Source organism: Pseudonaja textilis, chromosome 2 (genome assembly GCF_049901715.1).
Source record: "Pseudonaja textilis isolate UNSWEBS1 chromosome 2, rPseTex1.2, whole genome shotgun sequence".
Taxonomy (NCBI): Eukaryota; Metazoa; Chordata; class Lepidosauria; order Squamata; family Elapidae; genus Pseudonaja; species Pseudonaja textilis.
The window spans coordinates 8,244,894-8,267,847 of NC_141991.1; the positions used below are offsets into that span (position 1 = coordinate 8,244,894).

The window sequence follows — 22,954 nt, forward strand, 5'->3', positions numbered from 1 at the left end:
AATACCTAAGAACATATATAGTTAATATAGCACCATTTCAACTTAGTCTACTTTCACCGGTCCCCAGGAGTGGGATTCAACCAGCGTTACTACTGGTTTGGTGATTACTCTTTCTAATTACTTCATAAATTTTAAATTAGTTTCACAAAACATTTAAAAGCTTTCAAAAAAAAACCCTCTAAAATAACCTCTTGCCTGTATATTGCAATAGATTGCTAAAAATAAAAATTTTAGGAAGCTGCAAGCCATTATACTTTTTAAAATAGATGGAAGAGAATGCCACCCAGCAGCTGATGAAACAGCATATATGTTTCAGAGCATGTTGCAATCCACAATTTTAGCTAATCCCAAGAGGCTCCACAATGAGAGGTTTTGCTGTCAGCTTACAAAAATTGGCAGTGTAAGGTACATACAAGTAATCCTCAAGGTATGACGGATCATTTAGTAACTGTTCAAAGTTACAACAGAAAAGCCATGTACCACCATGATTCAAACATGAGAATTTTACTGCTTTGCCCCCCCTTTCCACCCCTCACAATCCCTTGCTTACCTTTTGGAGCTCTGGAGAACTAAGAGTGTGGGTGAAGAAGAGAAGGAAAGTACCTTCTTAGTAGGCCATGTTTGCAAACTTGCTGGTGAAGTTTTTTAAAAAGAAACAGGAGTGCAGTGTGGAGAACAGACAATGAGGGTTAAGTGTTAAAAGGGTGATGCAGAAGGAGGGGAAGAGCTGTTTTGCCTTCCAGGACAGGTTTCAAACAAGACAAAGCAGCTCTTCCCTGCTCCTTCCCACTTAACACTTAACCCTTCATTGTTTTCCACACCTCGCTCTTGTTTCTTTTAAAAAAAATGTCACCACAAGTTTGCAAACTAACGGCTTCACCATGGCCCAGTAAGAATGTCACCAATATTTTCCTTCCCTCCTTCACCCACATCCTGAGTTCTGCAAATCTCCAGAAGGTAAGCAAGTGATTGTGAGGGCTGGAACTGGCTGACGGGACCCTAAGGAAAAGAAGCAGAGCAGGTGGTATTTCAGGGGATGGGGGATGCCCTCAGAGGCCCAAGGCATGCAGGCTTCCCTGAGGCACCCCATGTGTATTTAACGACCCCTGCATTCACCCGTACATTTGTTTAATATACGCATTGGGGTAATCTGGGATGAGGGCGCTTTCACTTAATGAGTTCCAATTAACATCCTGCCTTATGACCGAAATAGGCAGGCTCTATTACTGTCATTTAGGCAATCTCCAGTTCTCTCTTCTAGAAAAACTTTTCAAGTTGAAGCCTGTCATCCACCTACCAATTTCAGTGAAATGACACTACAGAAAAATGAAGGTGTTGGTTCTCCTCACCCCACAGGAACTAATCTTCCCCTACCTCACAGTTCTAAATTGAACAAGGATTTCTGTTTTCTTCTTTCTGATCAGGTAATGGAATGGAGAATGTGAATGCGAAACAGGAGAGGTTAATGCTACTGCAAACAACAAACTGTGAAGGAGAGGTGACATCTGACCATCAAGAGAATCCAAAGAGAGAGAGAAAACAATCAGAAGATGGAGGAGAAAGGCCCTCCACATCTCATCATTCCTTTTGTCTTAACTTTTATAGAAAACATAAACTATATACCACTATAATATCAGAAAAGGATTCCAGTCTGAGCAGAGAGACTGAAATATGCATGAAGTATAGAAATAACTTCAGGAGCAAGGCTACTTTTAATAACAATCAAAGAATCCATATAACTGAGAAACCTTACGGTTATGAGGAATATGGAAATGGCTTTGATTTAATAGGAAAACTGAATTCTGATGAAAGGATCCATACAGGGGAGAAACCACATAAATGCTTAGAGTGCGGAAAGAGGTTCCATTTCAAGAGTAGGCTTAATTACCACGAGAGGAGGCACAGAGGGGAGAAAAAATATTGTTGCCAGGAATGTGGAAAGAGATTCTTTGAGAAGGGAGGTCTTGCTATTCATCAAAGGTTCCATACAGGGGAGAGACCATATAAGTGTCTGGAGTGTGGAAAGAGCTTTTTTGACAACAAAGTTCTTACTCATCACCAAAGGATCCACACAGGGGAGAGACCGTATAAATGCCTTGAATGTGGAAAGAGCTTTATTCGGAAAGGACATCTTAATTCTCATAAAATAATTCACACAGAGGAGAGACCCTGTAAATGCACAGAGTGTGGAAAAAGCTTCTCTTTCAAACGTTCTCTTAGTTGCCATGAGAGGATTCACAGAGAGGGGGAAAAATATAGCTGCAGAGAGTGTGGAAAGAGATTCTTTGAAATGAGAGAACTTACTATCCATCAAATGATCCACACAGGGGAGAGACCCTATAAATGCATGGAGTGTGGAAAGAGCTTTTTTCGGAAAGGACATCTTAATTCTCATAAAGTAATTCACACAGGAGAGAGACGTTATAAATGCACAGTGTGTGGAAAGAGCTTCATAAGAAACTCTCATCTGCTTCGACACCAAAAGATCCATACTGAATAAGCCATATAAATTCCTGGACTGTGGAAAGGACTTTATTCAAAAAAGACATCTTAATATAGAATAGAAATGGAATAGAATAACAGAGTTGGAAGGGAGCTTGAAGGTCTTCTAATCCAACCCCCTGCTTAGGCAGGAAACCCTACACCACTTCAGACAACATCCAACATCTTTTTTAAAACTTCAACTTTTGGAGCATTCACAACTTCTGGAGGCATGTTGTTCCACTGATTAATTGTTCTGTCAGGAAATTTCTAAGTTTCTTCTCTCTTTGATTAGTGTCCACCCATTGCTTCTTGACCTGTCCTCAGGTACTTTGAAGAATTGACTCCTTTTTTGTGGCAGCCCCTGAGATTTTGGAACACTGCTATCATGTCATCCCTAGTCCTTTTCATCAAACTAGGCATACTTGATTCTAGCAACTGTTCTTTATATGTTTTAGCCTCCAGTCCCCTAATCATCTTTGTTTTCTCTTCTTTGCACTCCTTCTAGAGTCTCAACATCTTTTTTACATCATGGCGACTAAAACTGGATGCCGTATTCCAAGTGTGCCCTTACCAAGGCATTATAAAGTGGTATTAACACTTCATGTGATCTTGATTCTATTCCTCTGTTTATGCAGCCTAGAACTGTGTCAGGGTTGCCAGATTGCAGCTTGGCTCTGCGGCCAAACTCAAGTCAAAATACAGCTAAATTTGGCCAAATTATTTTCTCCCACAGCCAGATTTTCCGGCCAAATTTTTTTATGCAATATAACATGAGGATATATTGTTTTTTGTTTTTTTTTTTAAACTTTTTAAATAATCAAATCATAAAAAATAGTGTTTATTTGACGTGACATGACGTCATGGGAATTTCTGCATTTCTTTACTCACATCCAGGCTAGGCAGCTCACTTCAAATAACCGCTACTACCGTTTGGAAAGCTCAGAGCCAAATGCAGCGATCCTGAGGAGGCGGGAGCTAAGGCATGAGGGTTTTTAGGGGGATTCTCCCCCCCCAATTGAAAAAATATAATCACTAAACAAATAAAATGACACAAAAATAGCAATTATATATAGAATCCTTATGAAAACTGAATGCTCAATAACCATCTTTTCAAAAAGGAGTTATCCCAATAATTACATGAAAACAAAAAGTATTTCTAATGTAGCAATGTGAAGAAAGAAAAAGGTAAACAAACAAACAAAGATCAAGTCTGTCAAGTATGATTGAAATAGGAGCAAAGTCATGAATGAAGTGTTCTAATATGGAATGTTCATGATATCCTCGTCAATATCCTCAGGATGATCTGGTTGACCGGCTTGGTTTCCGTACATGTTCTCTGATGTGAACAGCTGAAGCATGCGTTCTGTTGCACTGAAATCCATATAGCACTTTCCCTGAAATTGTAGATGTGTATGAATTCTGGTGATGGCGTCCAACATTTCCATCTGTAAGCGATTTCTAGCCTTCGTTTTCACATGTGTTACTGCAGAGAAAATGCGTTCTACAACAGCGTTACTCATTGGTGTTGCAAGGCAGGACAGCACATACATTGCCAACTCTTCAAACGGCTGCTCACCCGCTTTGGACTTGTACTGCAACACCCCTGCCCAGAAGGTTGCTGTGTCACTTGGAATTCTTCCATCAAACACTGACTCCTCTGCCCAATGCACATGAAGAATTCTCCGATACTGCTCCTCAATCACAGCTTCATTTGCACTTCAGAGATGAGGCATTGGCAGATCTTGAAATGGAAACCTGGCGGCCTGGCTCAACACTTTATTCGGTGACAAGCTTCTTAGACCTTTGAAGACTTCCATCAATGCTGGAAGGCGCTTCTCGAGCTGACTGAGGGCTTCACTCGGGAGGCTTGCACAGCGTGTCTTCATCTCCGTTGCCTTGTTGAGTGCGTCAGGGGAACGATTTTGGCTATTCACGAAGGAACGAAGCTCACTCGTAAATTTGGCCCCATAATCAACTCTGTCCAGGTCAAGTGGTTTCCCTTTGCTGTCGATAATACGACCTTTCAAACTTTTGTAGTACATGAGCAATTCTTGCACCATCTCCTCTGGGTCAGCATCAGTTGCTTGAAAAAAAGAGTTGACCCGCTCAAATTCGGCGACAATGGGGGACACAAAGTGAAAGTACAAGGCGTTCACAAGATCTGACAACATCCCCAGGATCTCCGTGGCCTTGTACCGGCAGGAGGCATCAGCAGTGGGGACGACTGCCGAAAAGTAAGCCTTCAGCTCTTCCCAGTTGATAAGAATGTTGTAGATGACTTTGCCCCTCACCAACCATCGTGTTGCAGACAGCTTCTGGAAAGGAAGAGGTGTTCCCTTTCGCTCATCTGTAGCATCCATCACTTTGAACAGATCTGAGAATGCTTCTTTCCGGAGGATACTCTTGCTGAACCACTTGGGAATTTCTGCTAGGAGATACCCCAGGTTTGATGGAAGCTTATCAAACACCTTCTCGATACAAAGTGCAAGCGAATGACATATGTATTGGTTCAGCTGACAATGAGGTGATTGCTCATGAATTCGAGACCACATGGAGTTGTGCTCCCCAATCATCGCAGATGCACCATCGCTGCCAAACCCGATGCAGTCAACCAGCTTCAGACCAAGTTCATCTAGTGTGTTCCTGAGTATTTCAAAGAGTTCTGTACCTGTAGCCCCAACAATGGGCTTTAGAGCAACAAATTCAGTCACAATATGTAACTGACTGGTTGAAATACCTGATGACAATACACAGATGCTTGTCAATAGCAATGTCCATTGATTCGTCAATGAGCATTGCAAATTTTTTGTTCTTGACATCATGCTGTTGAGTCTCCTTCAAGCAGGGGAAATTACTTTAGAGATAAGCTTACTGCACTTAGTGCGATGAACTTGAAAGTTTGCGAGTTTGCTACCTTTCCCATTCTTCATAAATTCTGCCAGGTGATCAACAGTGGACGTTGCGCAGTGACATGCTATAGTCACAACAAGCTCAATTTCTATGCATTTGGTTATCTCAATATCTTTGTCTATTTTCAGTTTCTGAAAAAAGGGTAATGCTGCACAATGAGAACTAGCACTTACTCTTTCTGTATGCCCCTTCGTTTTTTCGTGGTCCGAAAGGCAAGAAAGCTTTGGTGCGATTTGTGTCTTGCAAAGCTTGCACAATCCATGTTCACTTCCATCGCTAGATTTTGTGAGCCACAAGAAGTTTTGTTCCCACAATTTATTATACTTTCTACCACTGTCATATTTCCTTTTCCATTTTCCCATCGCTGCCATCTTCCGTAGATACAGAGTTGTTCACTTGTTCGGGGTAAAATATGGTTTAGAGACTAGGCTAACGCTAACGTAAGGCTTCCGCTTGCTAATATACATGCGCTGTGCACATACATATTACACATAGCTACCTTACCATGCATGCAGAGTACACGCACAATGCATTTGGCTAGCTTACATGTACCACAGGCATATTCTCTCGGTCGCACATCCGGGATTTTCCGTGACGCTGCACACCAGCTGGCAAGAAAACAATCCAATACTGAGATGTTTACATCCGGGTTAACATCCGCTTATATTACGCAGCACTGTTCACAGTCAGAAGGCTTCGGCCTGTGTATCGCATCGTTTTTCAGAGGTTTTCAGACGATCCGGCAGTCATTTTCATGTGAATATATTGTATTGAAAACCAGTATTCGGCCAAAATTTCAATTTCATGGCCAAGCAACTTTCATACAGCCAAATTTCCGGCCAAATATATTTGGCTGGAGACATGATTTTTTTCACAGCCAAACAGATTTCTATATGGCCAGATTACTCGAATTTGGCCGGAAAAACGGCCAGATGGCAACCCTGAACTGTGTTGGCTTTTTTGGCAGCTGCTGCACATTGCTGACTCATATTTAAATGGTTGTCCACTAGGATTCAGAGATCCCTCTCACAGTTATTACTATTGAGCAAGGTACCTGTGCATTTGATTTTTCTTGCCTAAATGTAGAACCTTTTTTCACCATTGAATTTCATTTTGTTAAGATAGCACCCAGTGTTCAAGTCTGTCAAGTTCCTTCTGTATCTTAACCCTATCTTCTGGAGTGTTGGCTATCGCTGCCAGCTTGGTGTCGTCTGCAAATTTGATGAGTTCCCCCTCTATCCCTTTGTCCAAGTCATTGATGAAGATGTTGAAGAGTACTGGGCCTAAAACAGCCTTGGGGTACTCCACTGCATACTTCCCTCCATGTTTATGCAATTCCATTGATGACTACATGTTGAGTGCAGTTGGTTAGCCAGTTACGAATCTGGTAGTTATTCCATCTAACCCACTTTTTTTTTTTTTTACTTTAGTAGGTTATGGTCTATTTTATCAAATGTCTTACTGAGGTCCGAGTAAATTATATTGACAGCATTCCTCTGGTCAACTAATTTTGTCACTTTGTCAAAGAAGGCAATAAGATTAGTCTAGTTCGCTGATTAGTTGCTTGATTATCTTTTCCAGAATCTTCCCTGATATTGAGGTCAGGCTGATACACCCCAGAAGATTGGTTCAAAATCCAATAGGATCTTGACAGACTTGAATATTAGATCCTACTAAGAAAATGAAATTCAATGTAGATAAAAGTATGATTGTACACTTGCCAAGAAAAAGCAACTACACCTACGGGCTAGGTGAAACCTGGCTCAATACCAATAACACAGAACAATCTTGGAGTCCAGGTAGCCAATCACTTAAATATAAGCCAATAGTTTATGGCAGCAACCCAAAAAGCCAATGCAATCCTAGGTTGCATTAATAGAGGGATAGAATCAAGATCATATGAAGTATTAGTATCAATTTACAAAGCCTTAAGAAGTCCGTTCTTAGAATACTGCATCCTGTTTTGGTCACCACAATATAAAAAAGATGTTGAGACTCTGGAATGTGTACAGAGAAGAACAAAGATGATTAGGGAGCTATAGGCTAAAACATGAACAATTGCAGGAATTTGGTATGTCTACTCTAATGAAAACAAGGACTAGGTGAGCTATGATAACAGGATTCCAGTATTTGAGGGGTTGCCACAAAGATGAGAGGGGCAAACCATTTTCCAAAGCACCAGAAGCTAAAAGAAGAACCAATGGATGGAAACTAATCAAGGAGAGAAACTCAAAAACTTGGTGATGTCACAAGGAAACGGAGATCCATCCCTGCTCTGGGTTCTCCTTGTTCATGGGTCCATAAGCAGCCAAAGCTGCTTTGGAGGGGTGGTGAAGCAAAAGAGGGGCATCCTGCAAAATTCCAGGGGGGAACGCAGCTCCCTGTAGAGCCCCAGGGCTTTCTGAGCCCTCTATGCCATGGCAGGAAGAAGAGGCAGCCAAGATGGCTGCCATACAGCTGGAGACTGCTTGTCACCTAAGTGTTGGAGCAGAGCTGGTGAACAGTGTTTGGAACTGGATGAGAAAAATCCTCTATTTAAAGTGTAACACCACCACCCCACCACCCCAAAAAAAGATTCAGAAAGAGACTCAGAACTTGTTAAAGTGGCAGCAACCTAACATATTTTAACATTTAAAAATTTAAGCTTTTAAAATGGAAGAGAAAGGAAGAACATAGACAATCTGGTAAAAACACAGAAAATTGGACTTTTAAATTGGACAGATGTTGGCTTTGGGTAGGCACTGTAAAATGCTGGAACTATTTACATAAACAGCTAATTTTATATTAATATTTTGGAGAATTTGGAAGACAAGATAAAGTGAAAACTGATGTAAGAGCTCCACCTGCTGTCAAAGGAAGGCACAATATATTCCCAAAATACAGGCAAGGCTTGGCTTTTGGAGATTTAAAGGAAAGAATAAGAAAAACTTTATTATTAAAAAGACCCCTGAAAGTTTCAATAAAGATTGAATTGGCAGGAAGTTCTATAAAGGTCCCACTTTTGGATAATTTAGAAAAACACTGATTAACTGGGGGATATAAAGACTCTTGGACATTGAACATTGAATTCTTTGTTTGAGAAATGGCTTTAGTTTGAATAAAAGATTGCTTTTTTAGAGAAAAATAAGATGGACTTTGGGAAGAGATTGCATCAGAAATTAAGGATATGAAGGATATTTTGATAAGGTGTGAGGAGATTTTGAATAAAATACAGAGCATAGATGAGTTGGAAACTAAGACACAAATGACAAAGAGAAAACAGGATGTCCAGAAAGAGGAGGAGTTAATTGAAAAAGCAGCTGAAGAAACAGAAAAGACAAAGCAACAAACAAAGAAATGATGAGGAAAAAAGAAATGACAATGATTGATGATATAAATCAAGGGGAGAGTTTTGAGGGAAGTTAAACAGGAATTGCAGGGAGTTTTTTTTTTTTTTTAAGAGACAGTGTTAAGACTACACAACTTGAAAATGAGGCAATGGAAATGTGTAGAGAAGGGAGAAATGTTTTAAGAGGATGGGCCAAGAAGTGGTAACCAATCTAAAGATGCAAGAAAGGAATAGGGGAGACAAGCCAAGAAACAAATAATTAAAGTTTTAAGGTGAATGAGAGATGATGGATAATAAAAAAGAGGTAGAAGTTAGAGAAAGGGGGATTAATGGAATAGATACTTTTACATTATAAGGTGAATTAATAATGAGGGATGATAGAATTTCAGTGAGGGTAACTTCGAATATGATACATAATCAACTGAATACAATTCAACGAAATCTAGCTAGGTTTGTTGAACGTAATAAATATGAATATTAATGTCTATGCAGAAAAAGGAATATGTAAAATTTGATACGAAAATAATGAAACATTGAATAAGAATAATGAAAAAATTACACTTGATAAAAACAACTGCATTATTAGAACTATATAACTTGTCAAACATAAATATTTTATCTATATTAAATAAGTTGTAAAATGTGATTAGAAAGGGGATTTTTCTTAAACATAATAGTGGCACAATTAAAAATTAGAGAATAAATAATGGAAGATTATATAAATTGAATTATTATTAGAATTAGAGAATCTTTTAAACACTACAAATATGGTTAATAATATTTTACCTGTAGTAAAAGAAGGATATTTAGAACATGAAGATTGACATAAAAATAAGATACCGAAATGGTGAATTATCAAAGAAAATATGTGTAATATGAAATTTTATAAGATTGCCAACTGTATTGAATATGAACAATATTGTCATTTGTTTTAAAATGTAAGACACTCTGGTACCACACTGTCCCCACAATGTTATGTTTGTAAACAAGAAAAAAATAAAAAAAAGGAGAAGCAATGTGGGATTATGGAGAAAGTTCCTAACTGAGAACAATTAACCAGTGGAATAGTTTACATTCAGAAGTTGTGGGTGCTTCATCGCTGAAAGATTTGAAAAAATGGCTGGACAGCCATTTGTCTGAAATGGTATAGGGTCACATCAGCTGTCAAGTCTGAAGACCCCTGCTCTAAAGAATGGGACTACAGTGTTATATGTCAAGCCTGTCAGTTAACATCAATTCCCTGCTATGCAGAGAAGAAAGGAGTTGGCTTGAAGTGGGAGTGTCACCCAGGTAGCTTTTTAAAGAGGCAGCTGGACTTTTTGGTTTTTCTTTGAACAACTTGACAAGTGGAATACTGAAATAAAGATTTTATTTGACTCCAGTGGTTTCTTCAGTTGCAGCCTTTGTTTTCAATGAGTTCTACCCTTGCAAGAACACTCTTCATTAAATCAAATGTGAAAAATGCAAGCCAACACAGGCTTTGCCAGTGCCTTAATGCTCTAGGACAGTTTGTGAGTTCATTTGTCCTTGAAATTGTGGATATCGTGGATATCATACATACTAGGTGGCAATTGTAATGATCTAAAGGAGGGACTACTAGAATTTTGCCTAAAAAGTTTAAAATACCCATTGCTAATGGCAGAGCTTGACCCATTGGCTGAAGAGACAGCTGAGAATCCCTCAAGGCAGTTTGTAGCTGCATGTTGGAAGAAATTTCCTGAGTTCGTTCCCGGCTGGGACACATCACAGACGCTGAGAAGAAATAGATGCAGAAGCCAGCTGTCAGAAAGTGGAACTCTACTGTAAGAAGGCAAGAAGCAAAAAGTGACACAGCTGGAGCGTTCCTGGCTTGGGAACAGGTTGGGAGTATGACTCTGAGTCTTATGCTCAATTTCCCTTTGAAACTCCTGTAGCTTGATGAGTTTTGTTCCTGATTGCCCTGGGTTTTGTTTTTCTGGATCTTTGTGTTTTCTTGTCCTAAGAGTTAATCCTGTCAGGGGTCAGGAAGAGGGAGTTTCAGTTTGCCTTGGAGCAAGGGTCTCCAACCTTGTCAACTTTAAGACTTGTGGACTTGAAGTGACTTTTTTTCAAAGCTGGCTGAGGAATTCTGGGAGTTGAAAGTTCACAAGTCTTAAAATTGACAAGGTTGGAGACCCCCTGCCTTGGATTTTTTATTGGATTTTATTTTTAGCCTGATTCCCTTTATCTTAATGGCTCTACTTAAGTGTTTGTTACTTTTCTAACTGCTCTAAGTTTTCCTTTCAGGTGGTACTTCTTAGTTTTCTTAAAGGGGGAAGGACTGGCTTGAGTTTCTTGGCACTGTTTTCTGAGGTTTCAGATGCTGTGAGGTTTCTGGCACTGTCCTTTTGGGGTGTACTTCCCACAAGCAGATATTAGAGACTTATTTCCACAAGTGCGTTGTCAGTCAATATGTAAAATGAAAAGTGGGATAATGAAGACTTATCGAAACTGGAATAATGGAAGACTTATCAAAAACGGACAAGGAATAATGTACAGGTGCTTTACCATCCTATCTTATATAGTATTATATAACTTATATAACTTAAATGGTGCATATTGCAGCTCTGTTGAAAAGGACAGAAGTTTTATCAAAAGGGCTTGCTCTTTTGGAGAACTGTCTCTTGAGATTGGAAAATAATAGCCTTTTTCTTGATTATTTGGAGTTTGAAGGCTATCACAATAATTCAGGATTTAGTCAAAGTTATGACCCAATGCCCCTTTGAATCTCAGAAAGAAGAGCTTGAAAATGTTGCATCTGTCTATAGGTAAGTTTGGCGAAGAAGGGAAATACGTATTTATATGTTTATTGAAGACAAGCAACCATTCTGGCATGGAAGGACATATTATTTGGAATATTAGAAATCAAATTGATTTGTCCTTAAAAAAGGCAGAAAGCAGGAGGTGGTGTTTTTTTTACTGTTCTTCATTGTGTATCTGTTGGACATGGTGCTCTTACTTCCTGAAGGTGCTGAAATTGATCTCCAGCAGTAAGACAGGATAATTGCCTCACTGAATTTGCTGGGATATTTATTTATTAAGGATAATGAAGAAGACAAGTCTTGTCAGAACTTTACAAGAAAGATAGAAGTTTCTTGAAGTCTTACATGCTGGACTTAAACACGTCGAGCACACACTGAAGCAGAAATAAAAAGGAAGGAAGAAAATAAAAGATCAGAGCTGTAGGAGCGACATCACTTGAGACCTTCAAGAAGAGATTGGACTCCCATCTGTCAAAAATGGTCGTGTCTCCTGCTTGGACAGGGGGTTGAATTAGATAACCTACAAGGTCCCTTCCAACTGATCATCTGTTATTTAAAACCTTTATTTCAGTACAAGCCTATGGAGATTCTCAATCATCCAGGTCATGGTTGTCCCATTTCAAAGGGGCAACTGGACTTGTTTTTTTTTGAAGACGTTTCACTTGTCATCCAAGAAGCCTCTTCAGCTCTAACAGGATGGCAGGGAATGGAAGGATTTATACTCCTTGCAGATAGCTGGTCATTTAAAAAAAAAAAATTCAGCACTCCACTTGTCAAGTTCAAAGAAAAACGAATCCATCTGCCTCTTGGTGGGGGGTAAGCACCTTTGGCACTTGGCCGTGGGAGGCGCTCTCGCCAAAGGCAGGAAGCGTGGTCGCGTACGGCGCTTTGCCTCTCTGGGAAAGAGGCCTCTGTTTCCCAACCGCTAGGAGGCGCTTTGCCTCTCTGGGAAAGAGGACTCTGTGTCCGAACCGCTGGGAGGACAGGGGAAGGGGGCGGGAGGCGGGGGGACTTGCGACCGGAGCTACTGGCGGCCGATTTGCTGATGTGGAAAAGCCCCCGAGGAAGCGGCGCCCGCCTTTTCCCCTCCCGGGAACCGAGAAGAAGACGTGGAGGAGGGAGGAACTCGAGGGAGCCGAAGCCGAGAAAGGAGCCTCGGCTGCGGCCTCTGGTCCCCGAACCCTCGCCCGGAGCTGCTGATGTCGGTGGGGCAGCGGGAAGAGGCGACGCTTCGGGGGTGTCTCTCCCCTCCTCGGATCCCCTTTGGCTGCTTCGCCTCTGCTGGACCCGGAGAGGATTTTGCTCGCTTTGGAAGCGGAACGCGGGAAAGGGCGGCCGGTGACTAGAACAGGCTCGCCCGGAGAGTCTCGAGGAGAAGCGGACAGCTGTGACCGAAGGCGGCGGCGGCCTCTGAGGAAGTTTTACCTCATCGGGGCTGCGCTGAAGCCGGAGACCGAATGGAGTCTCCCATTCAGGCGGGGAGCAGCAGCGGCGGCGGCGAGGAGTCCGGCGGGGGAAGCGGCGTCCTGAGCGGCCTCCCCGAGGGTCCCCGCAGCTCCGAGGCTGAGCGCTGGCGCTTCCCCTGCTGCGTCTCCCGGGAGGCCGAGGGGCCCCGGGCGCTTTGCAGCCGCCTGCACCGGCTGTGCCGGGGGTGGCTGCGGCCCGAACGGAGCAGCAAAGCCGAGATGCTGGACCTGGTGGTGCTGGAGCAGCTGCTGGCCCTGTTGCCCCCGGAGCTGTCGGGCTGGCTGAGGGAGTGCGGGGCGGAGAGCTGCGCCCAGGCGGTGGCCCTGGCCGAAGGCTGCCTCCTCGGCCCCTCAGACTCCCCGGAGCCCGGCAAGGGGCGGCAGGTGAGACAAGTCAGCCGTGGGAGGCTGAAATATTTTGCAGCCATCGGAGGGAGAAGGGAGGGAGGAGAAATTCAAGTTTATTAGGGTCCCGTCTCCTTCCTAAGAAAACCGCATGTTACTAGTATATATGTTGATATTTCTGTTTGGGGTTTTTTTTCCGTTAATGATATGCCCTGACAATGAACTCTATTCAAAATGGTTATGAATCAAAATAAAACATATACCGGTATTTTTAAAAAAGTTTAACAGGTGAAGAATAAAAAAAAAAGACATCCCGCATATGAAGGAAGAGTCAGCAGCAAAATTTTCAGCAGCTCTTAATATTTTGAAAAGTTATTTCTTTTTGATGCAAAAGCTTGTTCTTCCTCTTGGTGATAATGCCATAGGAAGGAGGAGAAATTCAAGCCAACTTCAGTCCAGTCCTGCCACCACCATCCTGAAAGGATGAAAGAAGCTCCAGAGTCTTGGGGAGCTGGCTGGAATCCCTTCTCCACTTTTCCCCTCTTTTTTTCCTCAACGCTTGACAGCTTTAAGACTTGTGGACTTCAACTCCCAGAATTCCTCCTCCAGTCATGTTAGGCTCAGGAATTTGGGGAATTGAAGTCCACAAGTCTTAAATTTGCCAAGTTGGAAGACCCTTGGTTTAAATTGATATTAATCAAACTCTTCAGCGTCTTTACAATATTGTGAACCTTCTTTTAAAGATATGCACTCCTTTGTTTCTCTTCTTTAAAAATAGTCACTGACAAGAGAAATCTGGAACGGGTTTCCAACCTTGACAAGTTTAAGACTTGTGGACTTCAACTCCCAGAATTCCTCAGCTAGCATGGCTGGGAGTTGAAGGCCACAAGTCTTTAAAGTTGTCAAATTTGGAGACTTCTGGTGTAGAAGATGCATGTTGGGATAGTGTAATGATCTGTGGGAATGACATTGGAAAGGGAAGTGCCACGGAATACACAACCGTCACCCACAAGTAGACAGTCGGGGTGGGGCGGGTGGCAGGGAAATGGGAAATGCTTCAGTTTACCAGAGAGTGAAAGGACAGGAGGCAAGAAATGCTTTCAGGATTTTGTGGCCTTGTGAACAATTGGCCTTGATCCCAAGGTACAGGTGAAACTCGAAAAATTAGAATGTCGTGCAAAAGTTCATTTATTTCAGTAATGTGAGTTTGTTGGCCAATCAAGCACAGTAATCCCACGGTCATTGAACCAGGTTTTGGTGCTTTTGGCAGTGTGGGCAGGTGCCAAGTCCTGCTGGAAAATGAAGTCAGCATCCCCATAAAGCTCGTCTGTGGAAGGAAGCATGAAGTGCTCCAAAATCCCCTGGTAGACGGCTGTGTTGACCCTGGACTTAATGAAACACATTGGACCAACACCAGCAGATGACATGGCTCCCCCAATCAACACAGACTGTGGGAACTTCACACTGGACTTCAAGCATCTTGCAGTGTGTGCCTCTCCATTCTTCTTCCAGACTCTGGGTCCTTGGTTTCCAAATGAGATGAAAAAGTTGCTCTCATCAGAAAAGAGGATTTTGGACCACTGAGAAAGAGACCAGTTCTTTTTTTTATTTAGCTCAGGTACGACGCTTCTGACATTTGTTGTTCAGGAGAGGCTTAACAAGAGGAATACGACATTTGAAGCCCATGTCCAGGATCCGTCTGTGTGCGGTGGCTCTTGATGCACTGACTCCAGCCTCAGTCTACTCCTTGTGAAAGTACCCAACACTTTTGAATGGCCTTTTCCTGACAATCGTCGCCAGGCTGCGGTTATCCCTGCTGCTTGTGCATCTTTTTCTTCCACACTTTTCCCTTCCACATAACTTTCTATTAATGTGCTTTGATACAGCACTTTGGGAACATCCAATTTCTTTTGCAATTACCTTTTGAGGCTTTCCCTCCTTATGGAGGGTGTCAGTGATGGTTTTCTGCACAACTGTCAGGTCAGCAGTCTTTCCCCTGATTGTGATTCCTACTGAACCAGACTGAGAGACCATTTAAAGGCTCAGAAATCCTTTGCAGTTTTTATGGCTTAATTAGCTGATTAGACACTTTGAGCCTAGAAGATTGAACCTTTCCACAATATTCTAATTTTCTGAGATTGTGGATTTGCGGTTTTCATGAGCTGTAAGCCATAATAATCTCAATTATGAAAAAGCATGGCTTGAACTATCTGGCTTTGCATGTAATGAGTCTATCTCATATATTAGGTTCACTTTTTAAGTTGCATTACTGAAATAAATGAACTTTTGCAGGATATTCTAATTTTTTGAGTTTCACCTGTATGTCCACGAGCTGCCCGACTGGAAGTTTCCTCCCTATCCTAGTGAAGCTAAACCAAAAAGAAGGAGAGATCAATCCCATCCCTCCCAAATGCTAATGGTCCCTAAATCTAACAGAAAATATTCCCAGAGGAAGGGATAGAGCTGACATATGTAAATCCACAAAGGTGGAAGGCATAGCTCAGGGAGAAGATAAAGAAGTAACTCCTGATTAGAATGAAGAGAGGAAATAAAAAGAGGCAAAAAAAACATTATACAAAAAATGCCAGACATTTACCCAGAAATAACAGTCACCTTCAAATCAGAATCCCTGAGTTCTCTCACTTTGACTTGAGTTGGGGAAATTCAAGTGGAGAGTCAAAAGGTAAGCCAAGCAATCTAACATGGCAATAGTCTTATGAACATGGATCATAATACAAGCTGTTATTTCAGGTACAGGAGCTGTTCGCAAGAGAGATCTCAGCAGAGCTCCAGGAAAGAGATGAATCCAGTCCTTCTCAACAGCTTCATTTCAGGAGGATCCAGTTTGGGCCATCTTGCCAGGCAAGTATAGGTTTCTTCTGAAAGCAATAAAGTTCCACCTCTTTCCATTCTAGAGCTGCTTTTACAACCAAATGCCAAATCTGTGCATTTGGACATGGTGTCTCCCCAGAATGCTCCACTGAGTCACACTCAGTCATTTTCTACATTGTTCTTAGTCTGTAAGCAAAGGACGGTTCACAAAATGAGAGGCTTGTATTACAAAATGTAATCAATTTGTTGGAAGAGTTTAATACGTCTCTTTCAAAAGAACCTGAAAACCAGCTACAAATTATGAATTGGAAAAGAACTGCTTTCCAAAATGTCCCAGCATATCCATTTAAAATTGAATCACCTGAAGGGCAGGTTCCCTCTGTAAAACCTACTAAGTGAATCCTAAATGGCTGTAACAATAAGATTGCTGGTCAAAGGATTTGGGATTTCCCTGGTTATTTCTAAAATTTGGAAACAGGCCAGGAAAGAAGATCTTGATGGCTTCGTCCTATTTGAAAGGAATTTGCTGATTGTGGTCCCAAAAACTACCTTGCTGAGTCATTCTGGAGCTGTTGGCAACTCCGCAAAGGGGGTGTTGTCATCCGACAACTTCCATTCATCTAAGCCGTATTTTGCACCTTTGCAGGAGTAGCTCAGGTGGTTGGTCTATAGACCATGGAGACCTACAAACATACCTATCCTGTAAGAAAATGTCCAGTTGGTCTTGAAAAGCTGTGTTTTGCATTGTAAGAAAGGATTGTCTGTTAGGGATAGTGTTCTTTCTCTTTCTAGGGCTCTTCTCTCTTTGAAGAGGTGACTGTAGACTTCACAGAGGAGGAGTGGGCACTGCTGGATTCTGGCCAAAAGGCCTTGTGCAGAGAAGTCATGCTGGAGATTTTTAGGAATATGGCCGCTCTGGGTAAGGAGCCATTTTGCTCTGGGTCCAGTTAATTGGGAAAGGTGTTTTAAGTGGGAGGTAAACAAGGAAGATCTCTGCACTCAGTTGCATAAGCTGTTCCTGACACCTGCCTGGGTGCCCCCTGAATAACTGCACTCTCTTTGCCACTTCTGTGTTACGGTCAAGAAAAATTCCTGGTTGCGTCCAAAACACAAATAGAGATCTTCTGGCAGGAAATAGGTTGTATGCCTGTTGATACTTAGATCCATATGGCATCTTTCAAGAATTGGGAATTAAAATTGTGTGTGTGTGTGTGTGTGTGTGTGTGTGTGTAGAGGAAGCCACCTTCCTACCAGCAGACCTGCCCCTTCTGCCCCCCCTTTCTCCCCACCATCTAAAAGGAAAGGTGCATGTGATCACCTTTTGCAACCTTCTGACAGGTAATGTCAGTGGGGAAGCCAGATTCACTTAACAACCGTGTTAGTACCTTAACAATTGCATGATTTAGTTGACAACTGTGGCAAGAAAGATTGTAAAATGGGACAAAATTAATAGAGTAGAGTAGACTAGAGTAGACAAGACTAGAATAGAATAGAATAGAATAGAATAGAATAGAATAGAATAGAATAGAATAGAATTCTTTATTGGCCAAGTGTAATTGGACACATAAGGAATTTGTCTTGGTGCAAATACTTGGTGCAAATACCCTCATTGCATAAAAGAAAAGATACATTTGTCAAGAGTCAAGAATCATTAGGTACAACACTTAATATTAGTCATAGGGTACAATAAGCAATCAAATCATACTAGGAAACAGTCAATATAAATTGTAAGGATACAAGCGACAACATTACAGTCACAAGTGGGAGGGGTTGGGTGATGAGTGATGAGAAGATTAATAGTAATAGTAGTGCAGACTTTGTAAATAATTGGACAGTGTTGAGGGAATTATTTGTTTAGCAGAGTGATGGCATTTGGGAAAACGCTGTCCTTCTGTCTAGTTGTTCTGGTGTGTAATCCTCTATAGCATCATTTTGAGGGTAGGAGTTGAAACAATTTATGTCCGGGATGTGAGGGGTCTGTAAATATTTTCACAGCCCTCTTTTTGACTGGTGATTCATTTCACAAATATCTCAGCAATAGATATTTTGGGCTCAGTTGTGGTCATATGTCTACCTGTAAATACACTAGTAATTTGTTCCTCCTCCAGTCTAGACTTGAACATCTTGGGCATCATCCTATGTTCAGCTTAGGCTTCCAGAAATAAACATGAGCAGTTTCAACATCAGAATGACTTGCCCAACCCTATTTGGTGGATCACCTCTACTAGTAGCTTCATCTCCATGTTAACTAAGGAGATGTCAAATGCTGAGGAAGACCACAACTGAGCAACCATGGGGTCAATCACCCCTCCATCCCACCTTCCCCCTCAACGCTGCTCCAGAACTGTCCCTTGGGAAAAGAGAACCACTGCAATATAATATTTTCAACATGTGATATGGGGATGGTCCAGAATTTTCAATTGTATGAAAAGCCACAAAGAAGATTAGATAATGACACTCCTGATATAGCAATCCCTCAGGAGGTAATGTTGTGTGTAACCCTGACCTGAATCTCCATAAAATAAGTCTAGATAATGTTCTCCAAGCTGAGTCCTATGTAGCTGTAGCCTCATCCTTTTTTTTAAAGAGCCTCATTTGAAGATTTGAATATATTAGGAATCCAGAATCATCAGGCTGAGCAATGGCTTTTGGAGGTGACACTGCTGCCTCCTTTTAGAAGGATAGTAGTCCCTCAACCAAGAATCCATTTACTACATTCTAATGGGAGCTTACATTTTCTTTTTCCAAATCAGGTGACAGTCTGGAGAATGACAATGAGAAACAGATGAGGTTAATGCCTATGGAAACAGCAAACCTTCAAGTAGAAGAAGTGATTTTTGACCATCAACAGGATGCAAGCCCCCAAGAAAAACGCTACTCAGAAGATCAGGGGGCGAGATCTTCCACTTATCTTCCTATTGAAATCCAGCAAGACCAGAATGGGAAGCAAAAGGGAAAATACAGCAAAAGGGAGAAAAATGAATTCGATTTAGCTGAATACGGCAGAAGCCAGAGCAAAGGAAAACCATATGAATACAGACAGTATGCAAAATCCATCAATCCTTCTTTCTCTCTTTCTTTACCTAAGAAACTGTACAGGAAACACGAGCCAAATATATTTGTAAAATTTGGAAAGTGTTTCAGTGTGAGCAGAGACACGAAGCTCTGTGTGAAATGTGGAAAGAACTTCAGTAGCAACAGTACACTTAATCGTCACCAGAAGATCCACACAGGGGAGAAACCATATAAATGCACGGAGTGTGGAAAAAGCTTTTCTCGAAACACACATTTTATTCATCACAAAAGGATCCATACAGGGGAAAGACCATATAAATGCCTGGAGTGTGGAAAGAGCTTTATTGAGAACAGAATTTTTACTCGGCACCAAAGGATCCACATAAGAGAGAGACCATATAAATGCATAGAATGTGGAAAGGGCTTTATCGACAACAGAGACCTTAGTCACCATCAAAGGATCCACAGAGAGGAGAGACCATACAAATGCACAGAGTGTGGAAAAAGCTTTAATCACTACAGAATCTTTACTCGTCATGAAAGAATGCACACCAGAAAGAATCAATATAAATGCATAGAGTGTGGCAAGAGCTTTAGTAACTCTAGTACTTTTACTATTCACAAAAGGATCCATGCAGGTGAGAAACCATACAAATGCTTAGAGTGTGGAAAGAGTTTTACCCGGAAAGGGCATCTTAATCGTCATGAAAAGACTCACATGGGGCAGAAACTTTATAAATGCATAGAATGTGGAAAGAGCTTCAGTACAAACGGTAATCTGGCTCGCCATCAGAAGATCCACACAGCTGAAAAAACATATAGTTGCAAGGAGTGTGGAAAGACATTCGCTGAGAGTAGTGATATTATTTCCCATCAAAGAATCCACACAGGGGAGAGACCATATAAATGCCTGGACTGCGGAAAGAGTTTTTTTGACAACAGTGGCCTTACTCGACATCAAAGGGTCCACACAATGGATAGACGGCATGAATGCTTGGAGTGTGGAAAGACCTTTATTGAGAACAGAAATTTTATTCGGCACCAAAGGATCCACACAGGAGAGAGACCGTATAAATGCATGGAGTGTGGGAAGAGCTTTATTAGCAATTGTGAACTTACCTTCCACCAAAGGTTGCACACAGGGGACAGACCATATAAATGCATGGAGTGTGGGAAAAGCTTTCGTCGGAATACAGAACTTATTCATCATAAGAGGACCCACACTGGGGAAAGACCATATAAATGCGTGGAATGTGGGAAATCTTTTACTACGAAAGGCCATCTTACTTATCATGAAAGAATCCATACAGGGGAGAAACCATTTCAATGTATAGAATGTGGAAAGAGCTTTGCTCAGAAAGGACAACTGACTTCTCATGAGAGAATCCACACAGGAGAGAGACCATATAAATGCTTAGAGTGTGGAAAAAGTTTTCATTGGTGCACAGAACTTATTCAACATGGAAGGATCCATACTGGGGAAAGACCATACACATGCAGGGAGTGTGGGAAGCAATTTACTCGGAAAGTTCATTTGATTACTCATGAAAGAATCCATACAGGGGAGAGACCATATAAATGCACAGAGTGTGGAAAAAGCTTTGCTCAGACAGGACAACTTAATTCTCATAAAAGAACCCACACAAGAGACCATATAAATCCATTGTAGTATGGAGAAAGCTCCAATAATCACAAGGAAGGAATCCAAAGTGGGGAAAATCCATATAAATTCATAGCGTGTTGAAAGAGGTGTACTTGGAAAGGACAACGAAAACCTCATAAAATTATGTGTGCAGAAGAAATATTATAAATCTATGGAATGAGCTTCATTCAAAACAAATTACTTAACCATGAAAGAATCCAGAAATGAGAAGGAAGCTTATTATTGCATAGAATGTGCAGATATCTTTTGTTTGATCTGGAATATTATTCATGATCCTGTGAGTGTTCTCTGATATCCAAGGAGTGAGCACACACAGCACAGCATTAGAAACAGCGTGCTTCACTGTATTACGTGCCTTCCCCAACAACAGGCTATTGCTCTTAACTCTACCCTTCTGGACCTTCCCTCCAGTGATGCAGCATGCACAACTCCGGGAGGCAAAAGCTGTTCCATTAATTAATACTTCTCACTGTTAGGAAATTCCTCATTTCCAGGATCACTGTCCCACCAGTGAGCTTCCTCCCTCTGCTTCTAGTCCTGACCTCAGGTGCTTTGGAAGATAAATGGACCATTCCTCCTTGGGACAGCCCTTTAAGCACTGGAAGACTGCTACCTTAACCTTTCTGTTTTGTTAAGCTGAAGGTACCTAGGTCCTCCCGAATGCCATATAGACGAATATGATGACTTCCTATGACCTTGGTGCTGTTCCTCTGTTGATGTAAACTGGGACAGTGTTGGCTTTTTGGACACCTGCTGTACACTGGCTCATATTTAAGTGATTGTGCACTGGGACTCCAAGATCCCTCCCACAGTTGCTTTATTAAGCTATGTGTCATCTAGTCTGTACTTATACAGTTGGGTTTTTTTGCCTAAGTGTAAAACCTTATTCTTATCTATGTTGAATTACATTTTGTTAGCTAGGGTCCAGTGTTCCAATCTTGTCAAGATCTTTTTGGATCTTGAGCTTGTCATCTGGGGTGTTAGCTATTCCTGCCAGCTTTAGTGTCGTTGGCAGATTTGATGAGTTCCCCCTCTATTCCCTCATTTATATTGTTTATGAAGATGTTGAACGGTACTGGACCTAAAACGGAACCTTGGGAAACCCCACCGCTTGCCTTCATGTGGATGTAGTTCCATTGAGGACTACACAAATTTGTCAGCCAGTAACAGATCCACCTAGTGGTGTTGGTGTCTATTCCACATTTTTCTAGCTTTCTAAGAAGTAGGTTGTGCATCTACATTATCAAATGCTTCACGGAAATCTAAGTATACTATGTCCCCAGCATTTGACTGATTCACTAATTTAGTCACTTTGTCAAAGAATGAAGTAAGATTTCTTCATGGCATGATCTGTTTTTGATAATCCTATATTGGCTTCTGGTTATAACTTTATTTGCTTCTAGATGTTCGCAGATTTGTTACTTGATTATCTTTTCCAAGTATATTTTAATATATTTTATATATTTTAATTTGCATTCCTTCCCTGTCATTTATGGTTCTCTTTTTTGAAAGTTGAGATGTGTTTTCTTGTATGAAGACAGAGGAAAGCATGAATCAAGCAGTTCTGCTTTCTCTCTACTCGTTATTTTTTTCCCCATCTCCCAAGTAAGTAATGGGCAGGAGAGAGAAAAGCAGAACTGCTAAATTCATACTTTGCATCTGTCTTCACACAAAAAGAAAACAGTAGGACATTCTGTTGCTATGTGAAACATAAATAGCATATCAGCCAATCAACCAGCCAGGAAAGATCAAGTAGAAAAGGTGGACAGAAAGTCAAGACTTCCAACAGCACAGAAATAGAAACCGAAGATATATAGGGCAGATTGCATTCTGTAGAAAAAGTAGGGTTCCTTTATGGGTGTCACCACATTAATACAGATAACAGGACAAATAAACTGGCCTGGAGGAACCTTCAAAACATGTATAACTTTTGTATTTAATAATGCATAACATTACATTATAATTATAATAATACATAAACTGCTGGAAGTAAAGAAAAATCCCAGGTTCTCAAAACCAACAATCAAAGCAGATTCCATTCAAAAGAGCTTTGCTTATTCCAGCTTATGGAGCTTCTCTGCCATCCAGGTCTTGGTTGCCCCAAAGGTGCTTTTTCAAGAGAGGCAACTGG

General features: G+C 41.4%; 2 protein-coding genes and 1 pseudogene across 3 annotated transcripts in view; all 3 read left to right on the plus strand.

Moving 5' to 3' along the window:
* LOC113451012 (uncharacterized) overlaps nucleotides 1-8,825 on the plus strand; it is a 43,513-nt gene extending 34,688 nt beyond the window's left edge. Inside the window, 2 exon segments of the mRNA XM_087927651.1 lie at nucleotides 1,425-2,493; nucleotides 2,495-8,825. Coding sequence (XP_087783777.1) covers nucleotides 1,425-2,493; nucleotides 2,495-2,564 — 1,139 coding nt within the window. The 3' untranslated portion in view covers nucleotides 2,565-8,825.
* A 710-nt stretch (nucleotides 8,826-9,535) lies between these two features.
* LOC113451008 (glomulin pseudogene) lies at nucleotides 9,536-11,926 on the plus strand (annotated as a pseudogene).
* A 549-nt stretch (nucleotides 11,927-12,475) lies between these two features.
* LOC113451017 (uncharacterized) lies at nucleotides 12,476-22,292 on the plus strand. 2 transcript variants are annotated; one of them, XM_026722378.2, is made up of 4 exons: nucleotides 12,476-13,352; nucleotides 16,065-16,175; nucleotides 16,938-17,064; nucleotides 18,899-22,292. In XM_026722378.2, the coding sequence occupies exons 1-4, from the start codon at nucleotides 12,960-12,962 to the stop codon at nucleotides 20,827-20,829; spliced, it is 2,562 nt and encodes an 853-aa protein (XP_026578163.2). In that variant the 5' UTR covers nucleotides 12,476-12,959; the 3' UTR covers nucleotides 20,830-22,292. The 2 variants fall into 2 exon arrangements, with proteins under 2 accessions (XP_026578163.2, XP_087783929.1); XM_087927803.1 differs by having other exon boundaries at nucleotides 12,478-12,707.
* The last annotated feature ends 662 nt before the right edge of the window (nucleotides 22,293-22,954 follow it).

Excerpts from the sequence above, each read along its gene's own strand:
- LOC113451017 (XM_026722378.2), top strand. The coding sequence starts at position 12,960 with ATGGAGTCTCCCATTCAGGCGGGGAGCAGCAGCGGCGGCGGCGAGGAG. Across the intron at positions 13,353-16,064 it reads AGCCCGGCAAGGGGCGGCAG|GTACAGGAGCTGTTCGCAAG; the intron begins GTGAGACAAGTC and ends CTGTTATTTCAG. Across the intron at positions 16,176-16,937 it reads AGTTTGGGCCATCTTGCCAG|GGCTCTTCTCTCTTTGAAGA; the intron begins GCAAGTATAGGT and ends TTCTCTTTCTAG.